This window comes from Lichenostomus cassidix, unplaced genomic scaffold, assembly GCF_008360975.1.
Source record: "Lichenostomus cassidix isolate B80296 unplaced genomic scaffold, HeHo_3.0 HiC_scaffold_46, whole genome shotgun sequence".
NCBI lineage: Eukaryota > Metazoa > Chordata > Aves > Passeriformes > Meliphagidae > Lichenostomus > Lichenostomus cassidix.
This window is the reverse complement of record NW_028147597.1, coordinates 2,557,770-2,582,804: the sequence shown is the minus strand read 5'-3', so window position 1 is coordinate 2,582,804 and position 25,035 is coordinate 2,557,770. Positions and strand designations below refer to the sequence as shown.

The 25,035-nt window shown below is 48.8% G+C and overlaps 2 protein-coding genes and 1 pseudogene across 2 annotated transcripts in view; 2 read left to right on the top strand and 1 right to left on the bottom strand.

Annotated features, from left to right (window-relative positions):
- Positions 1 to 1,468: 1,468 nt before the first annotated feature.
- The window catches only part of LOC146421957 (olfactory receptor 14J1-like), a 145,412-nt gene continuing 121,845 nt past the window's right edge, over positions 1,469 to 25,035 (top strand). Inside the window, exon 1 of the mRNA XM_085046895.1 lies at positions 1,469 to 1,583. The gene's annotated coding sequence lies outside the window, so the exon portion shown is untranslated. The remainder of the gene's footprint in view (positions 1,584 to 25,035) is intronic.
- Positions 3,023 to 3,955, top strand: LOC146421964 (olfactory receptor 14J1-like). Its single transcript, XM_085046911.1, has one exon. The coding sequence runs from the start codon at positions 3,023 to 3,025 to the stop codon at positions 3,953 to 3,955; it is 933 nt and encodes a 310-aa protein (XP_084903037.1).
- Positions 20,989 to 22,040, bottom strand: LOC146421963 (olfactory receptor 14J1-like; annotated as a pseudogene).

The window sequence follows — 25,035 nt, the reverse complement described above, 5'->3', positions numbered from 1 at the left end:
AAAGTGTCACAATGGTCCTTTTGTTCAATGAGGCCTGCAGTGTCACAATAGTCTCAATGATTCCACAAGGCCCTGCAGTGTCACAATAGTTTCCATTGGTTCCATTGAGCCCCACTGTGTCACAATGGTTCTTTGGTTCTGCAAGGCCTCAAAGTGTAAAAATGGCCTCCGTGGTTTCATGAGTACCTGCTGTGTCACAATGGACCCTTGGTTCCATGATGCCCTGTAGTGCCACAGTGGTCTCCTTGGTTCTGTGTGGCCCTGCGGCCACCAAATCTCTGAAATATCCAAAGAAGACTTCTTAACACTAATTTGGTGTTAAAGAGGGCATAATTTATTCAGGCCTGAGGTCCAAGAGGGGATAAATCCTAACCTTACATGGACTCATGATTCTACAAGTGTGTTGTTTATCTACAGTGGCCACATGTGTATTACAATTTATCCATTACCATAAAAGCCATCCCAAGTTCCTAGATTCAGTCCTTATTTTTTCTATCACTGCACCCTGAAGCCAGATGTTTTCTTTTTCTCTTCCAACCATCCTCGCTGGGAAAGCAGACCCTGCATGATTTGTTTCCCTGCTATAAGTTCACAGGCAGAGTAAAAATTGAATTAACCCTTCTGGTATCAAGCCCAAGGCTCTGTGTGCCAAGGCAGAGGCAGGCAGGACGCAGAGCTGTCAGCAAAGGAAGGGCCAGCGAGGTGGGGCAGCCGGGGGATGACGACAGCCTGAAGGGACAGAGGCGCAGGGCATGGACAGCGTAGGACAGCCTGGGCTGGAGAGGGCAGAGGGATGTGCAGGAGCTGCAAGGCCCTGACAGAGCCAACTTGTGCAGCACTTTGGCCATGGCTGCTGTCCCTGGCCCTGAGGCCATGAGGAGGACACAAGTGACCCTTGCAGCCCTGGGGCCTCATTGCCTCCTTGTCCCTGCCCAGCAGCCTGGCAGGGGCTGCCCCATGGTCCTGCCCTTGGCATTGCACATCCCCACATGCCAGTGCCCCGGGAAGAGCCCTGAGCACTGAGGGAGGGACAGGATCTGCCTTGCCAGGGGCTGGGGCTCAGGCCTTGGCCCTTTGCATTCCTGAAACACATCTAGGTTTGCTCAGCATCAGAGACACCTTTGCCTTGTTTGTCCCCAGCTGTCATCACTGCCTCTAGTGTTCTGCTCTAACTGGAAGCTGGGGATACTTTCTTAGTCGTGTCACTCAGTGGGACCCATTAAAAGTAAAAGAAACTTTGGAGTTTAAATCTGACTTTGAGTTCTTGAGAAGTTTTTTGAACACTCTCTCAGGGACTGTGTCTGATGTAAACAACCCCAAATCCCCAAGAGGCTCATTAAAGTTCTTTGTGCTGTTGCTGTGCTGCTGAGCTGGGCTGGGCTCCTGGCACAGAGGGAACTCCTGGCAACCAAGAAGAGCTTCAAAAAGACATTTCTCCTGAGGAGCAGTTTCTCTCCCAGCCCAGCAGGGCTGAGGGTGCTGCCTGCAAGTACCTGAGAGGAGTGAAGCAGACAGAGGCTTAAAGCAACAGGAAGGAAAATTCTGAGCTTATTCATGGAGAAATCTTCACAGCTTCTGACACAGTAAGTCTCTGGCTGCAGGGATCTTCTAAAGCTGACACATGACAGCACTGATATGACTGTAAGGATGGCTCTGCTGGTGTTTCTGGTTTGGGGGAGGATGTGCTGCAGAGCGGGGCTGCCCTGGGCACCGTCAGAGGGACAGGGCAGGACAGCTCCTGCTGCCAGGGATGGCTGCAGGCTGGGAAGGTGGGGGTGCAGCCAGGGGTGCCCAGGGCTGTCCTGCAGAGCAGCTCCTGCAGCCCTGAGGGCTCTTTGCCAGGGCAGGGGATCTGCCAGCTGCCCTGAGCAGCAGAGCTCTTGTGTCCCCTGGCAGCCAGCACAGCCCTCAGCCCGGGGGCTCGGGGCCCTCAGTCCCCTCCTGGGCCGGCAGAGCAGCACCAGAGATGAAGAGCATCTCTCCTGCCATTGCCCATTCCCTGCTGACCAGGGCCTGAGGGCGACTGTCCTGCACTGCTGCTGCCTGCGAGGGGCTGTGCAGGGCTGGGCAGGGAAAGGCTTTTCCTCAGGGCTGGGCTGTCTCTCTCCTTGCCTTGATCAGGTGCTCCTGGCATTGCTGACAGGCTCTCTGGCAATGGCAGTTGCAGCTGCAGGGTCAGGCGCAGCCCTTGGGGCTCCTCCTGTGCAGGGTGAGCACAGCAATGAGGTGTCCCAGCTCCCTCTGCCCTGGGCAGCTCTGGGCAGGGCAGGCTGGCAGGCTGGCAATGAAATGACTCTCCTCAAGCAGTTCCATGGCCAGGACCCTTGCTGTGTCCTCGGGGTGTCCATCCAAGCTGTGAGCTGCCTTCCAGGGGACACTGGGGGACAGGAGTGTCCTTGGCCAGCAGTGGGGCTGAGACTCTGAGAAAGGCTGAGCCATTTGGCTCTGCTGTGAGTCCCTCTGCTCTCAGCTGTGTCAGGGTGATTTTCAGGGGAACACAGTGAGTGCCCTTGATCTCAGAAAGGGCAGCTGGGAACAGATGGAGCAGCAGAGCAGCTCCCCTCACCCTTCACTGAGTTACAGCCAATCCTCTTGCCTTGCACAGTTCTCTCTGTTCTCCCTGAGCACAGCAGGAAATCCTCTCAAACTGCCTTTGGCTGTCACTGTTCCTTAGCCCTGGGACAGGAGATGCTGCCAAGCTCCTCTGCCTTAGGGGCAGTTTGGTCTGATGAAGTCCAACCCAGGACTGGTCCCTGTCCCCCATTCCCATGACCCACTGCTGCAGAGCAGAGCTGACTCCTCGGTGTCCATGGGCAGAGCCACTGCTTGTGACAGCAACAGGGCCAGATCCCAGCAGAGCTCCAGGCATGGGGCTGGAGGAAGAGCTCTGAGAAAAGGGAAATTGGGTGACAGAGTGGGAGGGGCAGGGCTGGGAGAAAGGGCTTGGATATTGCCCCGGAAAGTCTACCCTGAATTGTCATTCTCTCCTCCATGAACAGGTCTCTATTGCCAGAGGATCAAAATGTCCAACAGCAGCTCCATCAGCCACTTCCTCCTCCTGCCATTCGCAGACACACGGCAGCTGCAGCTCCTGCACTTCTGCCTCTTCCTGGGCATCTCCCTGGCTGCCCTCCTGGCCAACAGCCTCATCATCAGCGCCGTAGCCTGGAACCACCGCCTGCACACCCCCATGTTCTTCTTCCTGCTCAACCTGGCCCTCACTGACCTGGGCTCCATCTGTACCACTGTCCCCAAAACCATGCACAATTCCCTCTGGGACACCAGGGACATCTCCTACTCAGGATGTGCTGCTCAGCTATTCCTGCTTGTCTTTTTCATTTCAGCAGAGTTTTCCCTCCTCACCATCATGAGCTATGACCGCTATGTGTCCATCTGCAAACCCCTGCACTATGGGACCCTCCTGGGCAGCAGAGCTTGTGCCCACATGGCAGCAGCTGCCTGGGCCAGTGCCTTTCTCAATGCTCTGCTGCACACAGCCAATACATTTTCCCTGCCCCTGTGCCATGGCAATGCCCTGGGCCAGTTCTTCTGTGAAATCCCACAGATCCTCAAGCTCTCCTGCTCATACTCCAAACTCAGGGAAATTGGGCTCCTTGCTTTTAGTGCCTCTTTGTCATTTGGGTGTTTTGTGTTCATTGTTTTCTCCTATGTGCAGATCTTCAGGGCTGTGCTGAGGATCCCCTCTGAGCAGGGACGGCACAAAGCCTTTTCCACATGCCTCCCTCACCTGGCTGTGGTCTCCCTGTTTATCAGCACTGCAGCATTTGCCTACCTGAAGCCTTCCTCCATCTCCTCCCCATCCCTGGATCTGGCAGCGTCAGTTCTGTACTCAGTGGTGCCTCCAGTACTGAACCCTCTCATCTACAGCCTGAGGAACCAGGAGCTCAAGGCTGCATTGTGGAGACTCATGACTGGACAATTTCAGAAACATTAAACTGGTTGCCAAATTCTTCAAATCACTTGTTATATGAGTCATCTTTGATAGTACTTGGATTGTTTCTTGTTTAGTTCTTTCTTAGTTTTATTTTTTTAATTTTGTCCACAAAGAAAAGTCATTTTTTGTGTCATTTCTCATTTAGTTTCTCTCCACATTTACTGTGGCCACAGACTGTGTCAATGAGGAGCTGTGCTCTCAGTGGCTTTCACCAAACTAAAGGATTTTCCAGCCAAGTTTTCACCAGAGATCCCCCTCAGTTCCCTGCTGGGGCACAGCTGACGCCTCAGGGCAGGGCCTGGGGACTCGAGGCTCCTTGCCCAGGCTCTCTCCAGAACACGCCCAGGCCAATGCTGAGCAGAGAAAACCCCCGTGAGCAGCTGCAGGGTGGCCGTGGGCAGGCTGGGGGCAAACAGCATGGCTGGGGCTCTGCAAGGTGCCTGGGGGAGCCGGGAAGGAGCAGCAGAGCAGGGGCTGATCCATCCCCACTGCGCTGGACAGCCCAGGGCAGCGTCCCAGAGCGTCCTCATGGAGCTGCCAACAACATCCCCCCTTGGCAGCCCTGGCCTCTCCCCCAGCTCCCAGAGCTGCTTGATCCTTCCAGGCAGAGACACGGCAGCACTGGCTCAGGAGCCCTGTTTGCATTGCACACAGCAGGCGTGAGCACCCCATGCTGTTGGTGTGGGGAGATGAACCTGAGTGAGCACAAACACCATCAGCCCTGGGGGCCAGCAAGGGCTGGGGATGGGAGGGAAACCACTCAGCTTTGTTGTGACCTCTGAAATCAGCCAGAGAGTTTGTTCACATGAGCTGTGAGTTTGCTGTCCCACTGCAGACGTTGTTGCTCAGAGCCAGGGCTGCCTGGCAGCCACCCCCAAACAGCCCTGAGCATTTCCTTTGCTTCACCTTTGCTTTCTTTCCTCTTCCCTGCTCCACATTTCTTCCACTTGCCCATCCCTGTCCCCTCTCCTGCAAACAGCCCATCCCTGTTTGCCTTTTCCTCTCTGGCCCCACTCCCCATTTCAGTTCCTGACTTGGCACCATGGGAACATCCCTTGGTGAGCAGGATCATCCTACAAGTGCTTCATGAATTGTCTGCAGGGTCCTGCAGTGCCTCGTGCTGTTCCCTTGCCAGAGGCAGCACAGGCCAGGGGGCACATCTGGACTGCTGTGTGTGGCTGTGAGGCTCCCTGTTGTGGGGCAGTGAGGAGGAGCTGGAGAGGCTCTGCAGGACTGACAGGATGGGCTTTGGGGCCTGTGGGGAGAAGCTGAGGGCCATGGGCTGCTGGACCTTCTGAAGAGGAGGCCCAGGGCTCATCCTGCAGCTGCTTCAAGGGTGCTTTCAGAGAATCACAGAATCAAGGAGGATGGATAAGACTTTTGAGATCATCAAGTCCAACCTGTGACCTAACAGCTCCTTGTCTCCCCTGAGCCTCCTCTTCTCCAGGATAAACAACCCCAGCTCCAAACTCAGCCACTCCTCACAGCACTTGTGTTCCAGACCCTTGCTTCACGAGTTTGATTCACGAGTAATGGATCCAGGAGTCTCCACCAGTTGTTTTTACTGCTGTATGAGTAGTCAATAGAACTTGATAGGGTCTTTTCCACTTGGGCTGAAGGGGTTCTTCACGACCGGACGTGAACCCAATCTCCTGGCTGATGAGGGTGCACTTGAATATCCAATGGAACTGGTGAGGCTAAAACGACAAACTGATGCAGCGATGAAAGTGTTTTTCCAAGGAAATTGCATACTCTTTCAAATGATGATCACCCATTACATGATTTTCCCCAGGAACCATCATGGTTTGGTAAGGTCTTCCATACAGGATTTCAAATGGGCTTATCTTCTCCTTTGAACTTGGCTGAATTCTGATTCTGAGTAAAGCCAAAGGCAGAGCCTGTGGCCACTTAAGCCACAATCATTGAGAATGTTTCAACACTCAGCAAGTTATTTATATTCCGTGGGTGTCCCTGCATGGATTTTTATACCGGTAAAACACAGAAGTTAACTGGTAATTTGCACACACACAGTACATGCATACATTCAGAAATTCAAAAGCACTGGAGCAAACTCTGTTCAAAAAAAGCTTTTCACAGTAACCTAGGCAGGAGACTTGAACTCCAAAATACTTTGCAATTGGATTTTAATGCAAACAGGAGACTTTAACGCCAAAATACTCTGCAATTGCGTTTTAACTAGGCATCGGGACTCAAACCCGAAACTGCGCGGTGGCTGGACACCGAGACTCTAACTTGGAAGCAACATAAACCGAGACTCCAACTCAGAACCACCGGGCACCGAGACTCTAACTCGGGACTGAGACAACCCAGACTCGAACTGGGAACAAATGCAACCAATACTCGAACTTGGAAACACAGGGAGATGACACTGAGACTTGAACTCGTAACCAAGGCAACCGAGACTTTAACTCGGAAACACAGGGATTCGGCGCCTAAACTCAAACTAAGAAACTGAGACAACATGAATGCATATCTAGTGATTTTTTTCAGTATCTAATTAAACTGTCACCCTTGTATTTTACCCCAAAGTAATGCCTTAAACAAAACCACGGGATCTTGTGTTGGACTCACTGGACTCCAGGGACCATGAGGTCTCTCTGGATGAAATCTCCGAGCGCGCTGGGGAGACACTCACGTTCCCGGAGTCCGTGGAGTGATCAACAGCTTCGTCCCTTCATGGTCGCCAAAAATTATCACCAAATCTGTGGGAAAAAATACAAAAACTCTCCAACAACATTTTAATGTTAGAGAGTCAAGGCATTACTTTATTATCTGGCCAGGATGTTGTTCTGGCCTGGATGTACCACAGAAATCATCTCATCCACACATAGCCCAGGTGTGCAGAGAGAATCATTCCAGGATACATAGCTTTTACTCGATTTTTCAGATATTTTATACAGTAAAAATACATAGGAAAGCATTGGGTCAGTGTTCTTTGGTCTAAAGTTGAGCAAACCCCCAGTATTCAGTTTCCCATTGGATCTGAATCTCCTCACCTCTGATGCTAATTAGATTCTTCATTCTTCAGTTTTTCTCATCAGTCCTTTTTCCAGGCCAGGATGTCTTCAGCCCTGCTGGAGGTGCTCTGGGGTAGCTGTTTGTGATATCCACCATGTCCTGTTGATAACCACAATGTCCCAGTGGATGTTCTGTTCATAGTCTTTATCTCTCTGGTTATCTCTGGGGTCACTCCCAATCTGTTGATATGCTGAGTCCACCAGACCTCATCTGGCAGAACAATGTCCTGAAAGAAACCTAAAATTCCTTTTCTCGGGGTAAAGACAAACAAAACCTTTGACTAAAGTTATACAAAATTTTTAACCTGATATGTATTCCAACAACACCAAAGAGCCCCTGGGCACACAGTGACATCAGCGACCAGCTCAGGTGACAATTGCAGCAGAATGGATTGCTGCACAGGTCACTGAGGGGACAGGGTGACGTCATCAGAGTAATGTCTTCAGAGTGACATCAGTGACGTCATCAGAGTGACATCATCAGCAATCAGTGCAGGTGACAATCGCAGCAGAACGAAATGCTGTAGGTCACTGAGAGGGGACAGGGTGACATCAGGGTGGCATCAGGGTAGCATCAGGTGGCATCAAAATGGCACCAAAGTGGAGGAAAGTGGCATTAAAGTGACAAAAAATTGCACCAAATGGCATCAAAATGGCATCAAATGGCATCGAAATGACACCAAATGACAGCAAATGGCAGTAAATGACACCAGAGTGACACTAAATGGCACCAAAGTGGCACTAAATGGCAACAAATGGCAAAAAATTACACTAAAGTGACATTAAATGGCACTAAACGGCACTCAAGTGGCACAAAGTGACATTAAGTGGCACTAAATGGCTCTAAATGGCTCTAAATGGCATTAAAGTGACACTAGATGGCACCAGAAGGAGCCAAAGTGACACTAAATGGCACCAAAGTCACATCAAATGACACTAAATGGTGTCAAAGTGGCGCTAAATGGCACTAAATGGGACCAAAGTGACACCAAATGGCACTAAATGACACCAAATGTCACTAAATGACACCAAGCAGCCCCTGGGCACACAGTGACATCGCCGACCAGCACAGGTGACAATGACTGCAGAACGGATTGCTGCAGGTCAGTGAAGAGACAGCAGGTGACATCAAAATGGCACAAAAATGGGGAAAATGGCATTGAAATGACAAAAAACTGCATTAAAGTGACCAAAAATGGCACCAAATGGGACTAAAGTGACACTAAATGGCACCAAAGTGGGAAAAAGTTTCATTGAAGTGGCAAAAAACAGCAACAAAGTGGCATTGAAGTGGCACTAAATGGCATCAAAATGGCATCAAATGGCACCAAAGTGGCACCAAATTGCATTAAACAGATAAAAATGCATTAATTTTTTTAAAATGGCATTAAAGTGACCTCAAATGGCCCCAAATGGGACCAAAGTGACATTAAATGGCACCAAAGTGACACTAAGTTGCACTAAATGGGACTAAAGGAGCAAAAATGGCACCGAAGTGGCACTAAAATGGCAAAAAGTGACACCAAAGTGACATCAAATGGCACCAAATTAGCACTAAATGGCACCCGAGTGACACTAAATGGCCTCAAATGGCACTGAATGGTATTAAAGTGGCACTAAATGGCACTGAAGTGACACCAGGAGTTAATAAATGGCACCAAAGTGGCACCAAATGGCACTAAAATGACACCAAATGGCATCAAAGTGACATCAAATGGGACTAAAGTGGCACTAAATGGCACCAGAGTGACACCAGGGGTCATCAAGTGACACCAAATGGCACTAAGTGGCATTAAAGTGACACTAAATGGCACCAAGTGACACAAAGTGGCACTAAATTGCACCAAAGGGCATCAATGTGGCACTAAATTGCACTAAATGGCACTAAAATGTCGCTAAAATGGCACCAAATGAGACCAAAGTGACACTGAATGGCACTGAAATGGCACTAAATGGCATTAGTGACACTAGAAGGCACCAAATAGCACTAAAGTGGCATTAAAGTGACACTAGATGGCACCAGATGGCGCCAAAGTGACACTAAATCACACCAAAGTGACAAAAAAAGGCATTAAATGGCACCAGAGCGGCGCTACATGTCACTAAAAGTCACTCAAGTGACACTAAATGGCATCAAATGGCACCAAAGTGGCACTAAATGGCAACAAAAAGGTCAAAAATGGCACCAAAGTGGCACTAAAGGGACCTCAAGTGGCACCAAAGTGGCAAAAAGTGGCACCAAGTGACATCAAATGGCACCGAAATGGCATCAAGTGGCACTAAAGGGACACTAAATGACACCAAATGGCACCAAATTGTCACCAAATGCCACTAGAAGTCACCAAATGGCACCAAATTGTCACTAAATGGCTCCAAAGTTCCATCAAAGTGACACCAAAGTGTCCCCAATACCCCCAATGTCCCCAAATGTCCCTTCCCCCCAAAACTACCCAATTTCCCCCCAAATTTTCCCAATTTATCCCCATTTTCCCCAATTTCCCCCAGATTTTCCCAATTTTTCCCTAATCTATTCTTTTGCCCCCAATTTCCCCAAATTTTTCCCATTTTCTTCTATTTCCCCCATTTCCCCCCAATTTACTTCCCTTTTTCCCCAAAATTTCCCCAATTTTCCTGAATTTTTCCAATTTTCCCCATTTCCCCCCAATTTCCACATTTATTTCCCATTTTTCTCACTTTTTCCCTAGTTTTCCCCCAAATTTTCCTTTTAGTCCAATTTCCCCAATTTTCCCCATTTTCCTCCATTTTCCCCCAATTTTTCCCATTTCCCCCCAAAAATTCCCCAAATTTTCCTCCTTTTTCCCCATTCTATTTGCATTTTTCCCATTTCCCCCAAATTTTCCCGAACAATTCCCCCAAATTTTCTCAGAATTTTCCTTCAAAATTCCCCCAAACTTTCCCAATTTTTTCCAAAGTTTTCTCCCAAACTTCCCCAAAATTTCCCTCCAAATTCCCCAAATTTTCCCCCAAACTTCCCTAAAATTTTCCCCAAGCTTCCTTGAAATTTCCCAAATTTTCCCAAAAATTCCCCCCAAATTTTCCCTAAAATTCCCACAATTTTCTTTAAAAAATCCCCAAACTTACCCCATTTTTCCCCAAATTTTCATCCAAATTTCCCCAAAGCTTTCCCGAAATTTCTCCAAAATTTCCCCCGAATTTTCCCAGAAATTTCCTTCAGTTCTTCCCATTTCTCTCTGAAATTTTCCCCCAAACTTCCCCAAAATTTCCCCAATTTCCCTCAGATTTCACCCCAATTTTCCCCCAAAATTTCTCCCCATATTTCCCCTCAAATTTCCCCCATAGTTCTCCAAATTTCCCTAAAATGTCCCCAATTTCTCCCAAGTTTTCTCCAAAATTTCTCAAAAATTTCCACAATTTCCCTCAAATTTTCCCAAAATTTTCACCCAAAATTTCCCCCCAAACTTCCCCCAAATTCCCCAATTTCTCTCAAATTTTCCCAAATTTTTTCTCTGAACTTCCCCCTCAATTTCCCCAATTTTTCCCAATTTTTTCCCCAAAATTTTCTCCCAAACTTCCCCAATATTTTCCCCCAATTCCCCAAAATCTCCCCAATTTTCCCAAAATTTCCCCCAAACTTCCCTGAAATCTCCCCAAAATTTCCCCCAAATTTCCCTCATTTCCCCCAATTTCCCCAAGTTTTCTCCCAACTTTCCCAAAAATTTCCCTCAAATTTTCCCCCAAAATTTCCCCAAAATTTTCCCCCAATTTCCCTCAAATTTTCCCAACATTTCCCCCCAAACTTCCCCCATTTTCCCAAAAAAATTTCCCCCATTCTCCCCCTATTTCCCCTCAAATTTCTCCCCAAACTTCCCCAATATTTCCCCCAATTTTCCCCAAAAATTTACCCAAACTTCCTCAAATTTTCCCAAAATTTCCCCCAAAATTTCCCCCAAAATTTCTCCCATTTTCTTTAAAAACATCCCGAAACATTCCCCAATTTTCCCCAAAATTTTCTCCCAAACTTCCCAAAATTTCCCCAAACTCACACAAAATTTCCCCAGTTTCCCCCAATTTGCCCCAAAACCTCCCCAAAATTTCCCCAATTTCCTCCAAAATTTTCCCCTCAAACTTCCCCAAAATTTCTGCCACTTCTCCCAAATTTTTCCCCAAAATTTCCCCCAAATTTTCCCATTTAACTCCCAAAATTCCCCCAATGTTATCCCAAATTTCCCCCAACGTCCCTAATGTCCCCAAATCCCCCAATGTGTCCCCAATGTCCCATTAATGTCCCCAACATCCCCAATGTCCCCAGTGTCCCCAATGTCCCTGTGATCAATCCATGTCATCATGTTGGCTTTTCGCAAAGATCCCAATGGATACTCTGTGGATTGTTTGAATTCTTTTCTTACAGAGGTAGCCTGGCTGGGAAAAGTTGCTGTGCAATGATGACTAAGGTCTTTCTTTCTAGTCCCAGCTGAGTTTAATAGCAGTAAAATAGCTGTTCTGGTTGGATTCGAATGCTTGAAGTGTCTGCTTGAACTGGATCCCATCCCCCGGCCGGACCCTGCCTCTGACACTGCAACTATCAGCTCCTGGCGCTGCAGGAACCACAATCTGGGAGTGAGAACAGATCAGTGACAGACGACTGCGCATGCTGCCAGGAGGCGGATCAGTTCCCAGAACGTGCAAAAGAGTTTGGAGAGAAATAGGAATATGTGTAACTGTTTATGAATATGCATTAGGCTGAAGGGTATGGAAAGGGTGTCTCTGTCCATTCCAGGGGTGCTTTTCTGGCTGAATGCCAAAGCACCCAGCGCTGACCTTTTGCTTTTATCTGTCCCCTATTGTCTTTTATTAAACCTTTTTTAATCCTAACAGGAGAGTGAACCTCGTTTGTCACAGTTCACTGGAATAAACTTACGAGTTTGGGTTTTCATTGGACAGGTTGTTTGGCAATAATAGCCTTTTTAATTCTCTGTCTTGTCCTTTTCAAAACAGGTAAAAACAGTTAAAAATGTTAAAAGTAAACCAAAATAAGTCATGGTTTCCTTAGCTTTATCCACAACCTCAGTAAAAACAGAAGGGGCAGATGTGGGGCTGCAGAGGAAGAGGCCCCCATGATCCCATGAGGAACCAAAGAACCTGAAAGGATGCAGAAAAGTATTGATCAGCACAGGATCTGAAGCAGATCAGCAGATTCCTTCTCTCCCCTGGGAAGAATAACAAGCTGTATTGAGAAACTGTGAAAAGGCTGAGAAAACAACTAAGAGAGAACTTATCACACTGAAAAGTATATCTACTGTATGGCTTTGTAATAAAATCAGAATTTGCATACAGTGAGTGATTCTCATTCCTACGCTAAATGGCACCACGACTTTCCATGTCAAACCCTGCAGGGCAGGGACAGCTCTTGTGGCACAATCCTTCCTGGCCAAGGACACAGTGCTGGGAAGGTCTTTCTATGCCAGCAAAGGAAAGCTCCTGGCTCAGGGTCACCTTTCCTGCTCAGCCAGACACCCCAAGTTCTCCAGGAGCAGAAGAGAATTCCAGCATTCCCACAGGCTGTGTGATGTCATAGCATGGACTGTGACATCACAGAGTACCTGTATGACATCACAGAGCACCTGTATGACATCACAGAGCACCTGTATGACATCACAGAGCACCTGTATGACATCACAGAGCAGGCTGTTACATCACAGGGCAGATGAATGGCATCACAGAGTGGGCTGTGAGGTCATGGGACAGCTGTGTGACATCACAGGGCAGACTCTGACATCATAGAGGCAGGCTGTATAAAATCACTGGGCAGCTGTGTGTCACAGTCCACTCATGAGCAGATGCGTGATGGTTCATACCAGCTACGATCTCAGAGTGCAAAAAAGAAAAGAAAACACAAAATCCAACAAGTCAAGGGAGTTAAATTTCAATCCAAGGGGGAACTTTATTCATTTGGCCTGTAAAGCGGCCTGAGATAGAGAGAGAAAGAGAGAAAATTGGGAAAAGATGGGGAGGAAAGGGAAGGAAAGGGGCTATAGCTACCACCACGGGTCCACAGACGTCCGGCGTCCCTGGAGTCCCGGTCAGTCAGCGTTCCTTGGCCTCTGCAAAGATCGATGTGATCTTTCGGTGGGGAATATCTTCGGAGTTCAGTCACTCCAGAGCTGTCTTTTATGCTAGTCCATACTCCTGGTCCCTCCTTGCCACCTGCCTTTCCTCTCCCTTAATTCTTGTGGAGATTTGCCAATCTCCACTTGGCAGGGTCAAGGGAGGAGTGTCCGAGGCATGGTCGGCAGGTTTTTCACAATGGGTGTCAGGGCAACGGGTGCAAAGCCTTTGTCACATACCCGCTTTGGCAGCACAAGGGCTTTGTTCTGTATCAGCTCAGGCAGGGGCAAAGCATTCGCTCCGTACCAGCTTTGGGTAGGCACAAAGCATTCTCTGCGTAAGTCCTGCACCTGTAGTTTCTGATGAGAAATGTTGAGACAGAACTCGATTCTTGGATCGACCCTTACACCACCCGGTGGCTCAACATTTATCTTCAGGACCAGTTGTCTTCTTCATGATGAGTCGTCTTCTGGGTGAGTTGTCTTTCTTTATGATGAGGTGTCTTCTGGATGAGTTGTCTTCAGGACCACATGGTGGTAACACCAAGGAAGGGGGAAGGGGAGAGAAGGGAAGGAGGAGAAACAAGATCGGAAAGATTTTTACATTACTTTTTGCCATGCAGCTTGCTCAATATGAATCAATGTGAAATCAGATTTCAGAATTTGGTGGGAAGCAACTGCAGCTGAGTAAGAGAAGTCACATCCCGTGATTTCACTAAAATTACAAATATTTGTATGATTACTGGTATAAGCTATTACATTTTCTACTGTGATATTACTACAAACAGTTCATAAGCACACACAACCTTTGCCAATACAGATTATTACAGTTTTAGGGTTAACTTCAGGATGAAGTTCAAAATGGCAAACTTTTTGGTCAGTGTCTAAACAAAAATCTCGTGTTCTGATGGTGTTATTTTCACAGATAATTCCTAGTTGTTCCCGCACAATGCAGCATTCCAGGTCTATCATTTGCCATTTATCATTCACATTTTGGGCCCATGCTCTATGCTCGAAAGGATAGAGAATAGTTCCATTGTGGTTCAAGCCTAATGTGAAAACAGGATAAATCAAAGATACTGAAGCATTGTGAATAGTTAATACATAAGCTGTAACAGTGTTATTAACATGATTATAGGTAAAATTTACCAACTTCCACCAAGATTGGAGGTTCTTTTCAAAATTGTTAGCACTAGCCCAAATTATTTTTTGGATTTCTGTAGGAAAAATGCCTTCTTAAAGGCTGTTGCATTTTTGTCAGATCAAAAGTTGCAGTAGCCAATTTATTCAATAATACCTCCTAATCAATGCTATTTAGAACCCCCAGTCTAGTTCCTAAAAACACCAGTCAGGTCTCTCAATATTCATCTCCAGGAAAAAGGGAGCAACCTTTTTGAGAGACCATTCTGGTTTAAATAATATTTGTTGTTGGCTAGTGTTTCCAATTACAAATAGTATTGAAGACCAGGTTCTACTTTCCTGCATCTCACTTGAATTTTTTCATCAATGATACCAGGCAGGGTTCTAACCCACGCATTCTTATCCCAGACCCACTCATTTTTTTCTCAGACCCATTCAGATGAATGGTAAACTTCGTCATCCTATGAGGGCTTGAGACCAAGGCCATTCATTAGTATTTTGGTTATGGGTAGGAGGTGCAATGTAGAAAAGTATGAGCAACCTAATCAAAATTTTGTAGACCATTTTCAGATTTAGGTCTTCAATTCTTATTAATGTTTCTTCTGAAAAAAATCTTAAAGTCCCACGGGGTTCTCCTGCAAAAACAAAAGTAGAAAACTTGCCTGTTTCAGGCAAAAAGGAATTAAAATGAAGGAACAATAAACCAGGCATTTACTGTTTGGTGTTGGGAAAAAGGAGGGGCCACCCGGATGACTGAGGCAGGTTTGTCTTGGCTGATATCCAGACTCTCCATTTCTTGGATAGAAAGGTTTTTTGAGGCTCCTTCAATCTGTGCATCGACTTCAATGAAAGCCAGGCTTGCTGCAAACCAACCTTTCTCCCAAGCAGTATAGCTTTTCTCAGTATCCTTAAAACTACAAGAATAAAATCCCACAATAGCTGTGATTAACAAATCTCCTTTTTCTGTTTCGGTGAGCTGTTTAATATAAATCTATTCTCCACTTCCCTGCCCACCACTAGGAAATGGAATTTCTAGTCTCCCTCTACTAGAGAAAAAAGTTTGCTTTGATGTCTTGTCTGCACCATCCACAAAAGGGGGCAGAAGCTGTGACAGGTGAACTTTCTTTCACAGAGGAAAAGGAATGTGGTTTTGGCACATGCCACTGGGTTACCAGTTTGCTCAATTTATCTAAAGATAAATCATCCAATAAATCTTTAGGAATTGCTTTTTTAAGTCCTAAAGTACTTAAAGGGCCACCAATCAAGTTGGACCGAAAGGGGTTTAGGTTGTGACTGTTCCTTGGCAACATCTGCAGTTTTGCTGGGGCAGAGCAGTAGGTGTTCCTCTGCCTCTGTGTCAATGAATGTGATCTCACAGTGGGGAAGATCTGCAGAGTTCAGTCACTCCAGAGCTGTCTTTCATGCTAGTCCATACACCTGGTCCCTCCTTGCCACCCTCCTTTGCTCCCCTTAATTCCTGTGGAGATTTGCCAAACTCCACCTGGCAGGGCCAAGGGAGGAGTGTCCGAGGCATGGTCAGCTTTGGAGGCAGGTTTTTCACAGTAGTGAATAATGGGTGTCAGGGCGACAGGAGCAAAGCCTTCGTCACACACCAGCTTTGGCAGCACAAGGCCTTTGTTCTGTACCAGCTCAGGCAGGGGCAAAGCACTCGTTCTGTACCAGCTCTGGGAGGTACAAAGCATTCTCTGTGTAAGTCCTGCACCTGTGGTTTCTGATGAGAAATGTTGAGACAGAACTCGATTCTTTGATCAACCCTTACAGCACCCAGTGGCTCAACATTTATCTTCAGGACCAGTTGTCTTCTTCTGGGTGAGCTGTCTTCTTCAGGATGAGTTGTCTTCTGGATGAGTTGTCTTCTGGTTTCGGGATGAGTTGTGTTTGGGACCACATGGTGGTAACACTATGGAAGGGAGAAGGGGAGAGAAGGGAAGGAAGGGAAACAAGACAGGAAAGATTTTTACATTACTTTTTGCCATGCAGCTTGCTCAATATGAATCAATGTGATACCAGATTTCAGAATTTGGTGGGAAGTGACTGGAGCTGAGTAAGAGAAGTCACATCCCATAATTTCAGTAAAATTACAAACACAAACATTTGTATGATTACTGGTATTAGCTATTACATTTCCTACTGTGATATTACTACAAACAGTTCTTAAGCATACACAACTTTTGCCAATACAGATTTTTGCAGTTTTAGAGTTAATTTCCTTCAAAATGGTAAACCTTTGGTCAGTGTCTAAACAAAAAATCTCATGTTCTGATGGTGTTACTTTCAGAGATAATTCCTAGTTGTTCCCACACCATGCAGCATTCCAGGTCTATTGTTTGCCATTTATCATTCACCTTTTGGGCTCACGCTCTGTGCTCGAAAGGATATAGTTCCATTGTGGTTCAAGCCTAATGCGAAAACAGGATAAATCAGTTATTGAAGCATTGTGAATGGTTAACAGATAAGCTGTAACAGTGTTATTAACAGAATCATAGGTGAGATTTACCAACTTCCACCAAGGTTGGAGGTTCTTTTCAGAATTGTTATCACTATCCCAAATTATTTTTTGGATTTCTGCAGGAAAAAGGCCTTCTTAAAGGCTGTTGCATTTTTGTCAGGTCAAAAGTTGAAGTAGCCAATTTGTTCAGTAATTCTTCTGAATCAATGCTATTTAGAACCCTCAGTCTGGTTCCTAAAAACACCAGTCGGGACTCTCGATATTCATCTCTGGGGAAAAGGGAGCAACCTTTTTGAGAGACCATTCTGGTTTAAATAACATTTGTTGTTGGCTGGTGTTTCCAATTACAGATGGTAATGAAAACCAGGTTCTACTTTCCTGCATCCCACTTGAATTTTTTCATCAATGAAACCGGGCAGGGTTCTAACCCACACATTTTTAACCCAGACCCACTCATTTTTTTCTCAGACCCATTCAGATGAATGGTAAACTTCGTCATCCTATGAGGGCTTGAGACCAAGGCCATTCATTAGTATTTTGGTTATGGGTAGGAGGTGCAATGTAGAAAAGTACGAGCAACCTAATCAAAATTTTGTAGACCATTTTCAGATTTAGGTCTTCAATTCTTATTAATGTTTCTTCTGAAAAAAATCTTAAAGTCCCACGGGGTTCTCCTGCAAAAACAAAAGTAGAAAACTTGCCCTTTTCAGGCAAAAAGGAGTTAAAATGATGGAACAATAAACCAGGCATTTATTGTTTGGTGTTGGGAAAAAGGAGGGGCCACCCAGATGGCTGAGGCAGGTTTATCTTGGCTGATATCCAGACTCTCTGTTTCTTGGATAGAAAGGTTTTTTGAGGCTCCTTCAATCTGTGCATCTATTTCAATGAAAGCCAGGCTTGCTGCAAACAAACCTTTCTCCCAAGCAGTATAGCTTTTCTCAGTATCCTTAAAACTACAAGAATAAAATCCCACAATAGCTGTGATTAACAAATCTCCTTTTTCTGTTTTAGTGAGCTGTTTAATATAAATCTATTCTCCACTTCCCTGCCCACCACTAGGAAATGGAGATTCTAGTTTCCCTCTACTAGAGAAAAAAGTTTACTTTGATGTCTTGTCTGCACCATCCACAAAAGGGGGGAGAAGCTGCGACAGGTGAACTTTCTTTCACAAAGGAAAAGGAATATGGTTTTGGCACACGCCACTGGGTTACCAGTTTGCTCAATTTATCTAAAGGTAAACGATCCAATAAATCTTTAGGAATTGCTTTTTTAAGTCCTAAAGTACTTAAAGGGCCACCAATCAAGTTGGACCAAAAGGGGTTTAGGTTGTGACTGTTCCTTGGCCACATCTGCAGTTTTGCTGGGGCAGAGCAGTAGGCATTCCTCTGCCTCTGTGTCGATCAATGTGATCTCACAGTGGGGAAGATCTGCAGAGTTCAGTCACTCCAGAGCTGTCTTTCATGCTAGTCCATACACCTGGTCCCTCCTTGCCACCCTCCTTTGCTCCCCCTTAATTCCTGTGGAGATTTGCCAAACTCCACCTGGCAGGGCCAAGGGAGGAGTGTCCGAGGCATGGTCAGCTTTGGAGGCAGGTTTTTCACAGTAGTGAATGATGGGTGTCAGGGTGACAGGAGCAAAGCCTTTGTCACACACCAGCTTTGGCAGCACAAGGCCTTTGTTCTGTACCAGCTCAGGCAGGGGCAAAGCACTTGTTCTGTACCAGCTCTGGGAGGTACAAAGCCTTCTCTGTGTAAGTCCTGCACCTGTGGTTTCTGATGGGAAATGTTGAGACAGAACTCGATTCTTTGATCTTACACTAGGTTAAGAACTGGCTGGACAGGCATAGGCAGACCAAGAGAGTGGTGGGGGATGCTGCCACATCCTGTGTATGTCCAGTGACCACTGGTGACCCCCAGGGATCAGTGCTGGGCTCAGTTTTATTTCATAACTTTATTGATGATCTGGATGAAGGGATTGAGCCCACCATCAGCAAATTGGCAGATGACACCAAGCTGGGTGTGAGTGTGGATCTGCTGGAGGGCAGGAGGGCTCTGCAGAGGGACCTGGACAGGCTGGATCCAGGGGCCAAATCCAACAATGTGAGATTTAACAAGACCAAGTGCCAGGTCCTGCACTTTGGCAACAACAACCCCTGCAGTGCTACAGGCTGGGGACAGAGTGGCTGGACAGTGGCCAGGCAGAAAGGGACCTGGGGACACTGATGGACAGCAGGCTGGACATGAGCCAGCAGTGTGCCCAGGTGGCCAAGGAGGCCAATGGCAGCTGGCCTGGATCAGGAATGGTGTGGCCAGCAGGAGCAGGGCAGTGATTCTTCCCCTGTACTCGGCACTGGTGAGGCCTCACCTCGAGTGCTGTGTCCAGTTCTGGGCCCCCAGTTTAGGAAGGACATTGAGGGGCTGGAGCATGTCCAGAGAAGGGCAACAATGCTGGGGAAGGGTCTGGAACACAAGTGCTGTGAGGAGTGGCTGAGTTTAGAGCTGGGGTTGTTTATCCTGGAGAAGAGGAGGCTCAGGGCAGACAAGGTGGTGTTAGGTAACAGTTTGGACTTGATCTCAAAGGTCTTTTCCAACCTCACTGATGCTGTGATTCTCTGAAAGCACCTTTGAAGCAGCTGCAGGATGAGCCCTGGGCTTCCTCTTGAGAAGGTCCAGCAGCCCATGGCCCTCAGCTTCTCCCCACAGGCCCCAAAGCCCATCCTGTCAGCCCTGCAGAGCCTCTCCAGCTCCTCCTCACTGCCCCACAACAGGGAGCCTCACAGCCACACACAGCAGTCCAGATGTGCCCCCTGGCCTGTGCTGCCTCTGGCAAGGGAACAGCACGAGGCACTGCAGGACCCTGCAGACAATTCATGAAGCACTTGTAGGATGATCCCGCTCCCCAAGGGATGTTCCCATGGTGCCAAGTCAGGAACTGAAATGGAGAGTGGGGCCAGAGAGGAAAGGGCAAACAGGGATGGGCAAGAGGAAGAAATGTGGAGCAGGAGAGAGGAAAGAAAGCAAAGGTGAAGCAAAGGAAATGCTCAGGGCTGTTTGGGGGTGGCTGCCAGGCAGCCCTAGCTCTGAGCACCAATGTCTGCAGTGGGACAGGAAACTCACAGCTCATGGGAACAAACTTTCTGGCTGACTTCAGAGGTCCCAACAAAGCTGAGTGGTTTCCCTCCCATCCCCAGCCCTTGCTGGCCCCCAGGGCTGATGGTATTTGTGCTCACTCAGGTTCATCTCCCCACACCAACAGCATGGGGTGCTCACGCCTGCTGTGTGCAATGCAAACAGGGCTCCTGAGCCAGTGCTGCCGTGTGGCTAGCACAGCTTTTTCTCATGAGAAATTTTCTTGTGTTTTATAAATAAAGATAAAGTTTCGATGTTGTTGGAACAGTGTCCCAGAACTTGGACAGTGCAGGCCTGGCCAATCAGGCCTGGAGGAAGGCTTCTGACTGACCAATCTGGGTGACTTTTGAGAACTCTATATATGTGATGAAATCAAAACAATAAAGGTCATTCCTTCTTGCCACTGAGAACTGGTGCCTTCATTACTCTGCTAGCTGCTCAACAGCGACACTGCCGTGTCTCTGCCTGGAAGGATCAAGCAGCTCTGGGAGCTGGGGGAGAGGCCAGGGCTGCCAAGGGGGGATGTTGTTGGCAGCTCCATGAGGACGCTCTGGGACGCTGCCCTGGGCTGTCCAGCGCAGTGGGGATGGATCAGCCCCTGCTCTGCTGCTCCTTCCCGGCTCCCTCAGGGACCTTGCAGAGCCCCAGCCATGCTGGTTGCCCCCAGCCTGCCCACGGCCACCCTGCAGCTGCTCACGGGGGTTTTCTCTGCTCAGCATTGGCCTGGGCGTGTTCTGGAGAGACCCTGGGCAAGGAGCCTCGAGCCCCCAGGCCCTGCCCTGAGGCGTCAGCTGTGCCCCAGCAGTGCCCATGGCCTGTCCCTGCTGCAGCCCCGGCACTGCCACCCCCAGCACTGGCAGCGACCCCGAGAGCACTCAGGCCCTACAGCAACACGAGGGGCAGCAGGGCAGCGGGGCAGTGGCACGGGAGCAGCACTGGCAACACCAAGTGCTGCTGCTCCTTGGCACAGCTGCTGTGCCACCCCTGATCTGCCCCAGCTCTGCACACAGACATTGCTGCTGCAGCTCCACAGAAGGGAACAAAAGGGGGATCTCTGGTGAAAACTTGGCTGGGACATTCTTTAGTTTGTTTAAAGCCAAGAGCACAGCTCCTCATTGACAGACTATGGAGACCACAAAGGTGGATACAAACAAAATGAGAAATGGCACAACGACCTGTATTTGTGGATGTTAAAAAACTAAAACAAAGGAAAAAACCCCACACCCAAACCAACAGGTACTATCAAAGATGACTCATATAACAAGTGATTTCAAGAATTTGGCAACCAGTTTAATGTTTCTGAAATCATCCAGTCATCAGTCTCCACACTGCAGCCTTGAGCTCCTGGTTCCTCAGGCTGTAGATGAGAGGGTTCAGTATTGGAGACACCACTGAGTACAGAACTGACACTGCCAGATCCAGGGATGGGGAGGAGATGGAGGGAGGCTTCAGGTAGGCAAACATGGCACTGCTGAGGAAAAGGGAGACCACGACCAGGTGAGGGAGGCATGTGGAAAAGGCTTTGTGCCGTCCCTGCTCAGAGGGGATCCTCAGCACAGCCCTGAAGATCTCCACATAGGAGAAAACTATGAACACAAAACAACCAAAGGCTAAAGATAAACTAACAGCAAGGAGCCCAAGTTTCCTGAGATAGGAGTGTGAGCAGGAGAGCTTGAGGATGTGTGGGATTTCACAGAAGAACTGGCCCAGGGCATTGCCATGGCACAGGGGCAGGGAAAATGTATTGACTGTGTGCAGCAGAGCATTGAGAAAGCCACTGGCCCAGGCAGCTGCTGCCATGTGGGCACAAGCTCTGCTGCTCAGGAGGGTCCCATAGTGCAGGGGTTTGCAGATGGACACATAGCGGTCATAGCTCATGATGGTGAGGATGGAAAGCTCTGCACCCATCAAGAAGAGAAAGAAAAAGAGCTGTGCAACACATCCTGAGTAGGAGATGTCCCTGGTGTCCCAGAGGGAGTTGTGCATGGCTTTGGGGACAGTGGTGCAGATGGAGCCCAGGTCAGCCAGGGCCAGGTTGAGCAGGAAGAAGAACATGGGGGTGTGCAGGCGGTGGTTCCAGGCTACGGCGCTGATGATGAGGCTGTTGGCCAGGAGGGCAGCCAGGGAGATGCCCAGGAAGAGGCAGAAGTGCAGGAGCTGCAGCTGCCGTGTGTCTGCGAATGGCAGGAGGAGGAAGTGGCTGATGGAGCTGCTGTTGGACATTTTGAGCCTCTCGACATGGGAACCTGTTCATGGAGAAAAGGACAGTGACAAGTCAGAAAATACTTTCCTGAGCAATGTCCTGGCCGTATCTCCCAGCCCTGCCCCTCCCACTCTGTTTCCCCCAATTTCCCTTTTCTCAGAGCTCTTCCTCCAGCCCCATGCCTGGAGCTCTGCTGGGATCTGGCCCTGTTGCTGTGACAAACAGTGGCTCTGCCCATGGACACCGAGGAGTCAGCTCTGCTCTGCAGCAGTGGGGTCATGGGAATAGGGGACAGGGACCAGTCCTGGGTTGGACTTCATCAGACCAAACTGCCCCTAAGGCAGAGGAGCTTGGCAGCATCTCCTGTCCCAGGGCTGAGGAACAGTGACAGCCAGAGGCAGTTTGAGAGGATTTCCTGCTGTGCTCAGGGAGAACAGAGAGAACTGTGCAAGGAGAGAGGATTGGCTGTAACTCAGTGAAGGGTGAGGGGAGCTGCTCTGTTGCTCCATCTGCTCCCAGCTGCCCTTTCTGAGATCAAGGGCAGTCCCTGTGTTCCCCTGAAAATCACCCTGACACAGCTGAGAGCAGAGGGACTCACAGCAGAGCCAAATGGCTCAGCCTTTCTCAGACTATCAGCCCCACTCCTGGCCAAGGACACTCCTGTCCCCCAGTGTCCCCTGGAAGGCAGCTCACAGCTTGGATGGACACCCCGAGGACACACCAAGGGTCCTGGCCATGGAACTGCTTCAGGAGAGTCATTTCATTGCCAGCCTGCCAGCCTGCCCTGCCCAGAGCTGCCCAGGGCAGAGGGAGCTGGGACACCTCATTGCTGTGCTCACCCTGCACAGGAGGAGCCCCAAGGGCTGCGCCTGACCCTGCAGCTGCAACTGCCATTGCCAGAGAGCCTGTCAGCAATGCCAGGAGCAGCTGAGCAAGGCAAGGAGAGAGACAGCCGAGCCCTGAGGAAAAGCCTTTCCCTGCCCAGCCCTGCACAGCCCCTCGCAGGCAGCAGCAGTGCAGGACAGTCGCCCTCAGGCCCTGGTCAGCAGGGAATGGGCAATGGCAGGAGAGATGCCCTTCATCTCTGGTGCTGCTCTGCCGGCCCAGGAGGGGACTGAGGGCCCCGAGCCCCCGGGTTGAGGGCTGTGCTGGCTGCAAGGGGACACAAGAGCTCTGCTGCTCAGGGCAGCTGGCAGATCCCCTGCCCTGGCAAAGAGCCCTCAGGGCTGCAGGAGCTGCTCTGCAGGACAGCCCTGGGCACCCCTGGCTGCACCCCCACCTTCCCAGCCTGCAGCCATCCCTGGCAGCAGGAGCTGTCCTGCCCTGTCCCTCTGACGGTGCCCAGGGCAGCCCTGCTCTGCAGCACATCCTTCCCCAAACCAGAAACACCAGCAGAGCCATCCTTACAGTCATATCAGTGCTGTCATTTGTCAGCTTTAGGAGATCCCTGCAGCCAGAGACTTACTGTGTCAGAGGTTGTGCAGATTTCTCCATGAATAAGCTCAGAATTGTCCTTCCAGTTGCTTTAAGCCTCTGTCTGCTTCCCTCCTCTCAGGTACCTGCAGGCAGCACCCTCAGCCCTGCTGGGCTGGGAGAGAAACTGCTCATCAGGAGAAACGTCTTTTTGAAGTTCTTCTTGGTTGCCAGGAGTTCCCTCTGTGCCAGGAGCCCAGCCCAGCTCAGCAGCACAGCAACAGCACAAGGACTTTAATGAGCCTCTCAGGGATTTGGTGTTGTTTACATGAAACTCAGTCCCTGAGAGAATGTTCAAAAAACTTCTCAAGAACTCAGATTCACACTCAAAGTTTCTTTTACTTTTAATAGGTATCACTTAGGGACACAACTGAGAAAGTGTCCTCAGGTTCCAGTTAGAGCAGAACACTGGAGGCAGTGATGACAGACTGGGACAAAGAAGGCAAAGGTGTCTCTGATGCTGAGCAAACCTGGATATGTTTCAGGAATGCAAAGGGCCAAGGCCTGAGCCCCAGCCCCTGGCAAGGCAGATCCTGTCCCTCCCTCAGTGCTCAGGGCTCTTCCCGGGGCACTGGCATGTGGGGATGTGCAATGCCAAGGGCAGGACCATGGGGCAGCCCCTGCCAGGCTGCTGGGCAGGGACAAGGAGGCAATGAGGCCCCAGGGCTGCAAGGGTCACTTGTGTCCTCCTCATGGCCTCAGGGCCAGGGACAGCAGCCATGGCCAAAGTGCTGCACAGGTTGGCTCTGTCAGGGCCTTGCAGCTCCTGCACATCCCTCTGCCCTCTCCAGCCCAGGGTGTCCTACGCTGTCCATGCCCTGTGCCTCTGTCCCTGCAGGCTGTCGTCATCCCCCGGCTGCCCCACCTCGCTGGCCCTTCCTTTGCTGACAGCTCTGCGTCCTGCCTGCCTCTGCCTTGGCACACAGAGCCTTGGGCTTGATACCAGAAGGGTTAATTCAATTTTTCTTGGGCCTGTGAACTTATAGCAGGGAAAAAAAGCATGCAAGGTCTGCTTTCCCAGCAAGGATGGTTGGAAGAGAAAAGAAAACATCTGGCTCAAGGGTGCAGTGATAGAAAAAATAAGGACTGAGTCTGGGAACTTGGGTGGGTTTTATGGTAATGGATAAATTGTAATACACATGTAGTCACTGTAGGTAAACAACAGACTTGTAGAATCAGGAGTCCATGTAAGGTTAGGAGTTATTCCCCCACTGGACCTCAGATCTGAATAAATGATGTCCTCTTTAACACCAAATTAGTGTTAAGGAGTCTTATTCTCATATTTCAGAGATTTGGTGGCAGAAGGGCCACACAGAACCAAGGAATCAAGTTCCATTGTGACACTATGGAGTGTCATGGAACCAAAGAGACAATTGTGACAATGTGTGACAATTGCCTCCATGGAACCAACTGTCTATTGTGACACTGCAGATCCAGGGAGACCATTATGACACCGAAAAACTTTATGGAACCAAAAAAAAAGTACATTGTGACAGAGAAAAGTGCCATGGAACCAAGGGGCCATTGTGACACTGTGGGGCT

Bases quoted from the DNA above. Each gene is read 5' to 3' on its own strand.
- LOC146421964 (XM_085046911.1), top strand. From the start codon at position 3,023: ATGTCCAACAGCAGCTCCATCAGCCACTTCCTCCTCCTGCCATTCGCA.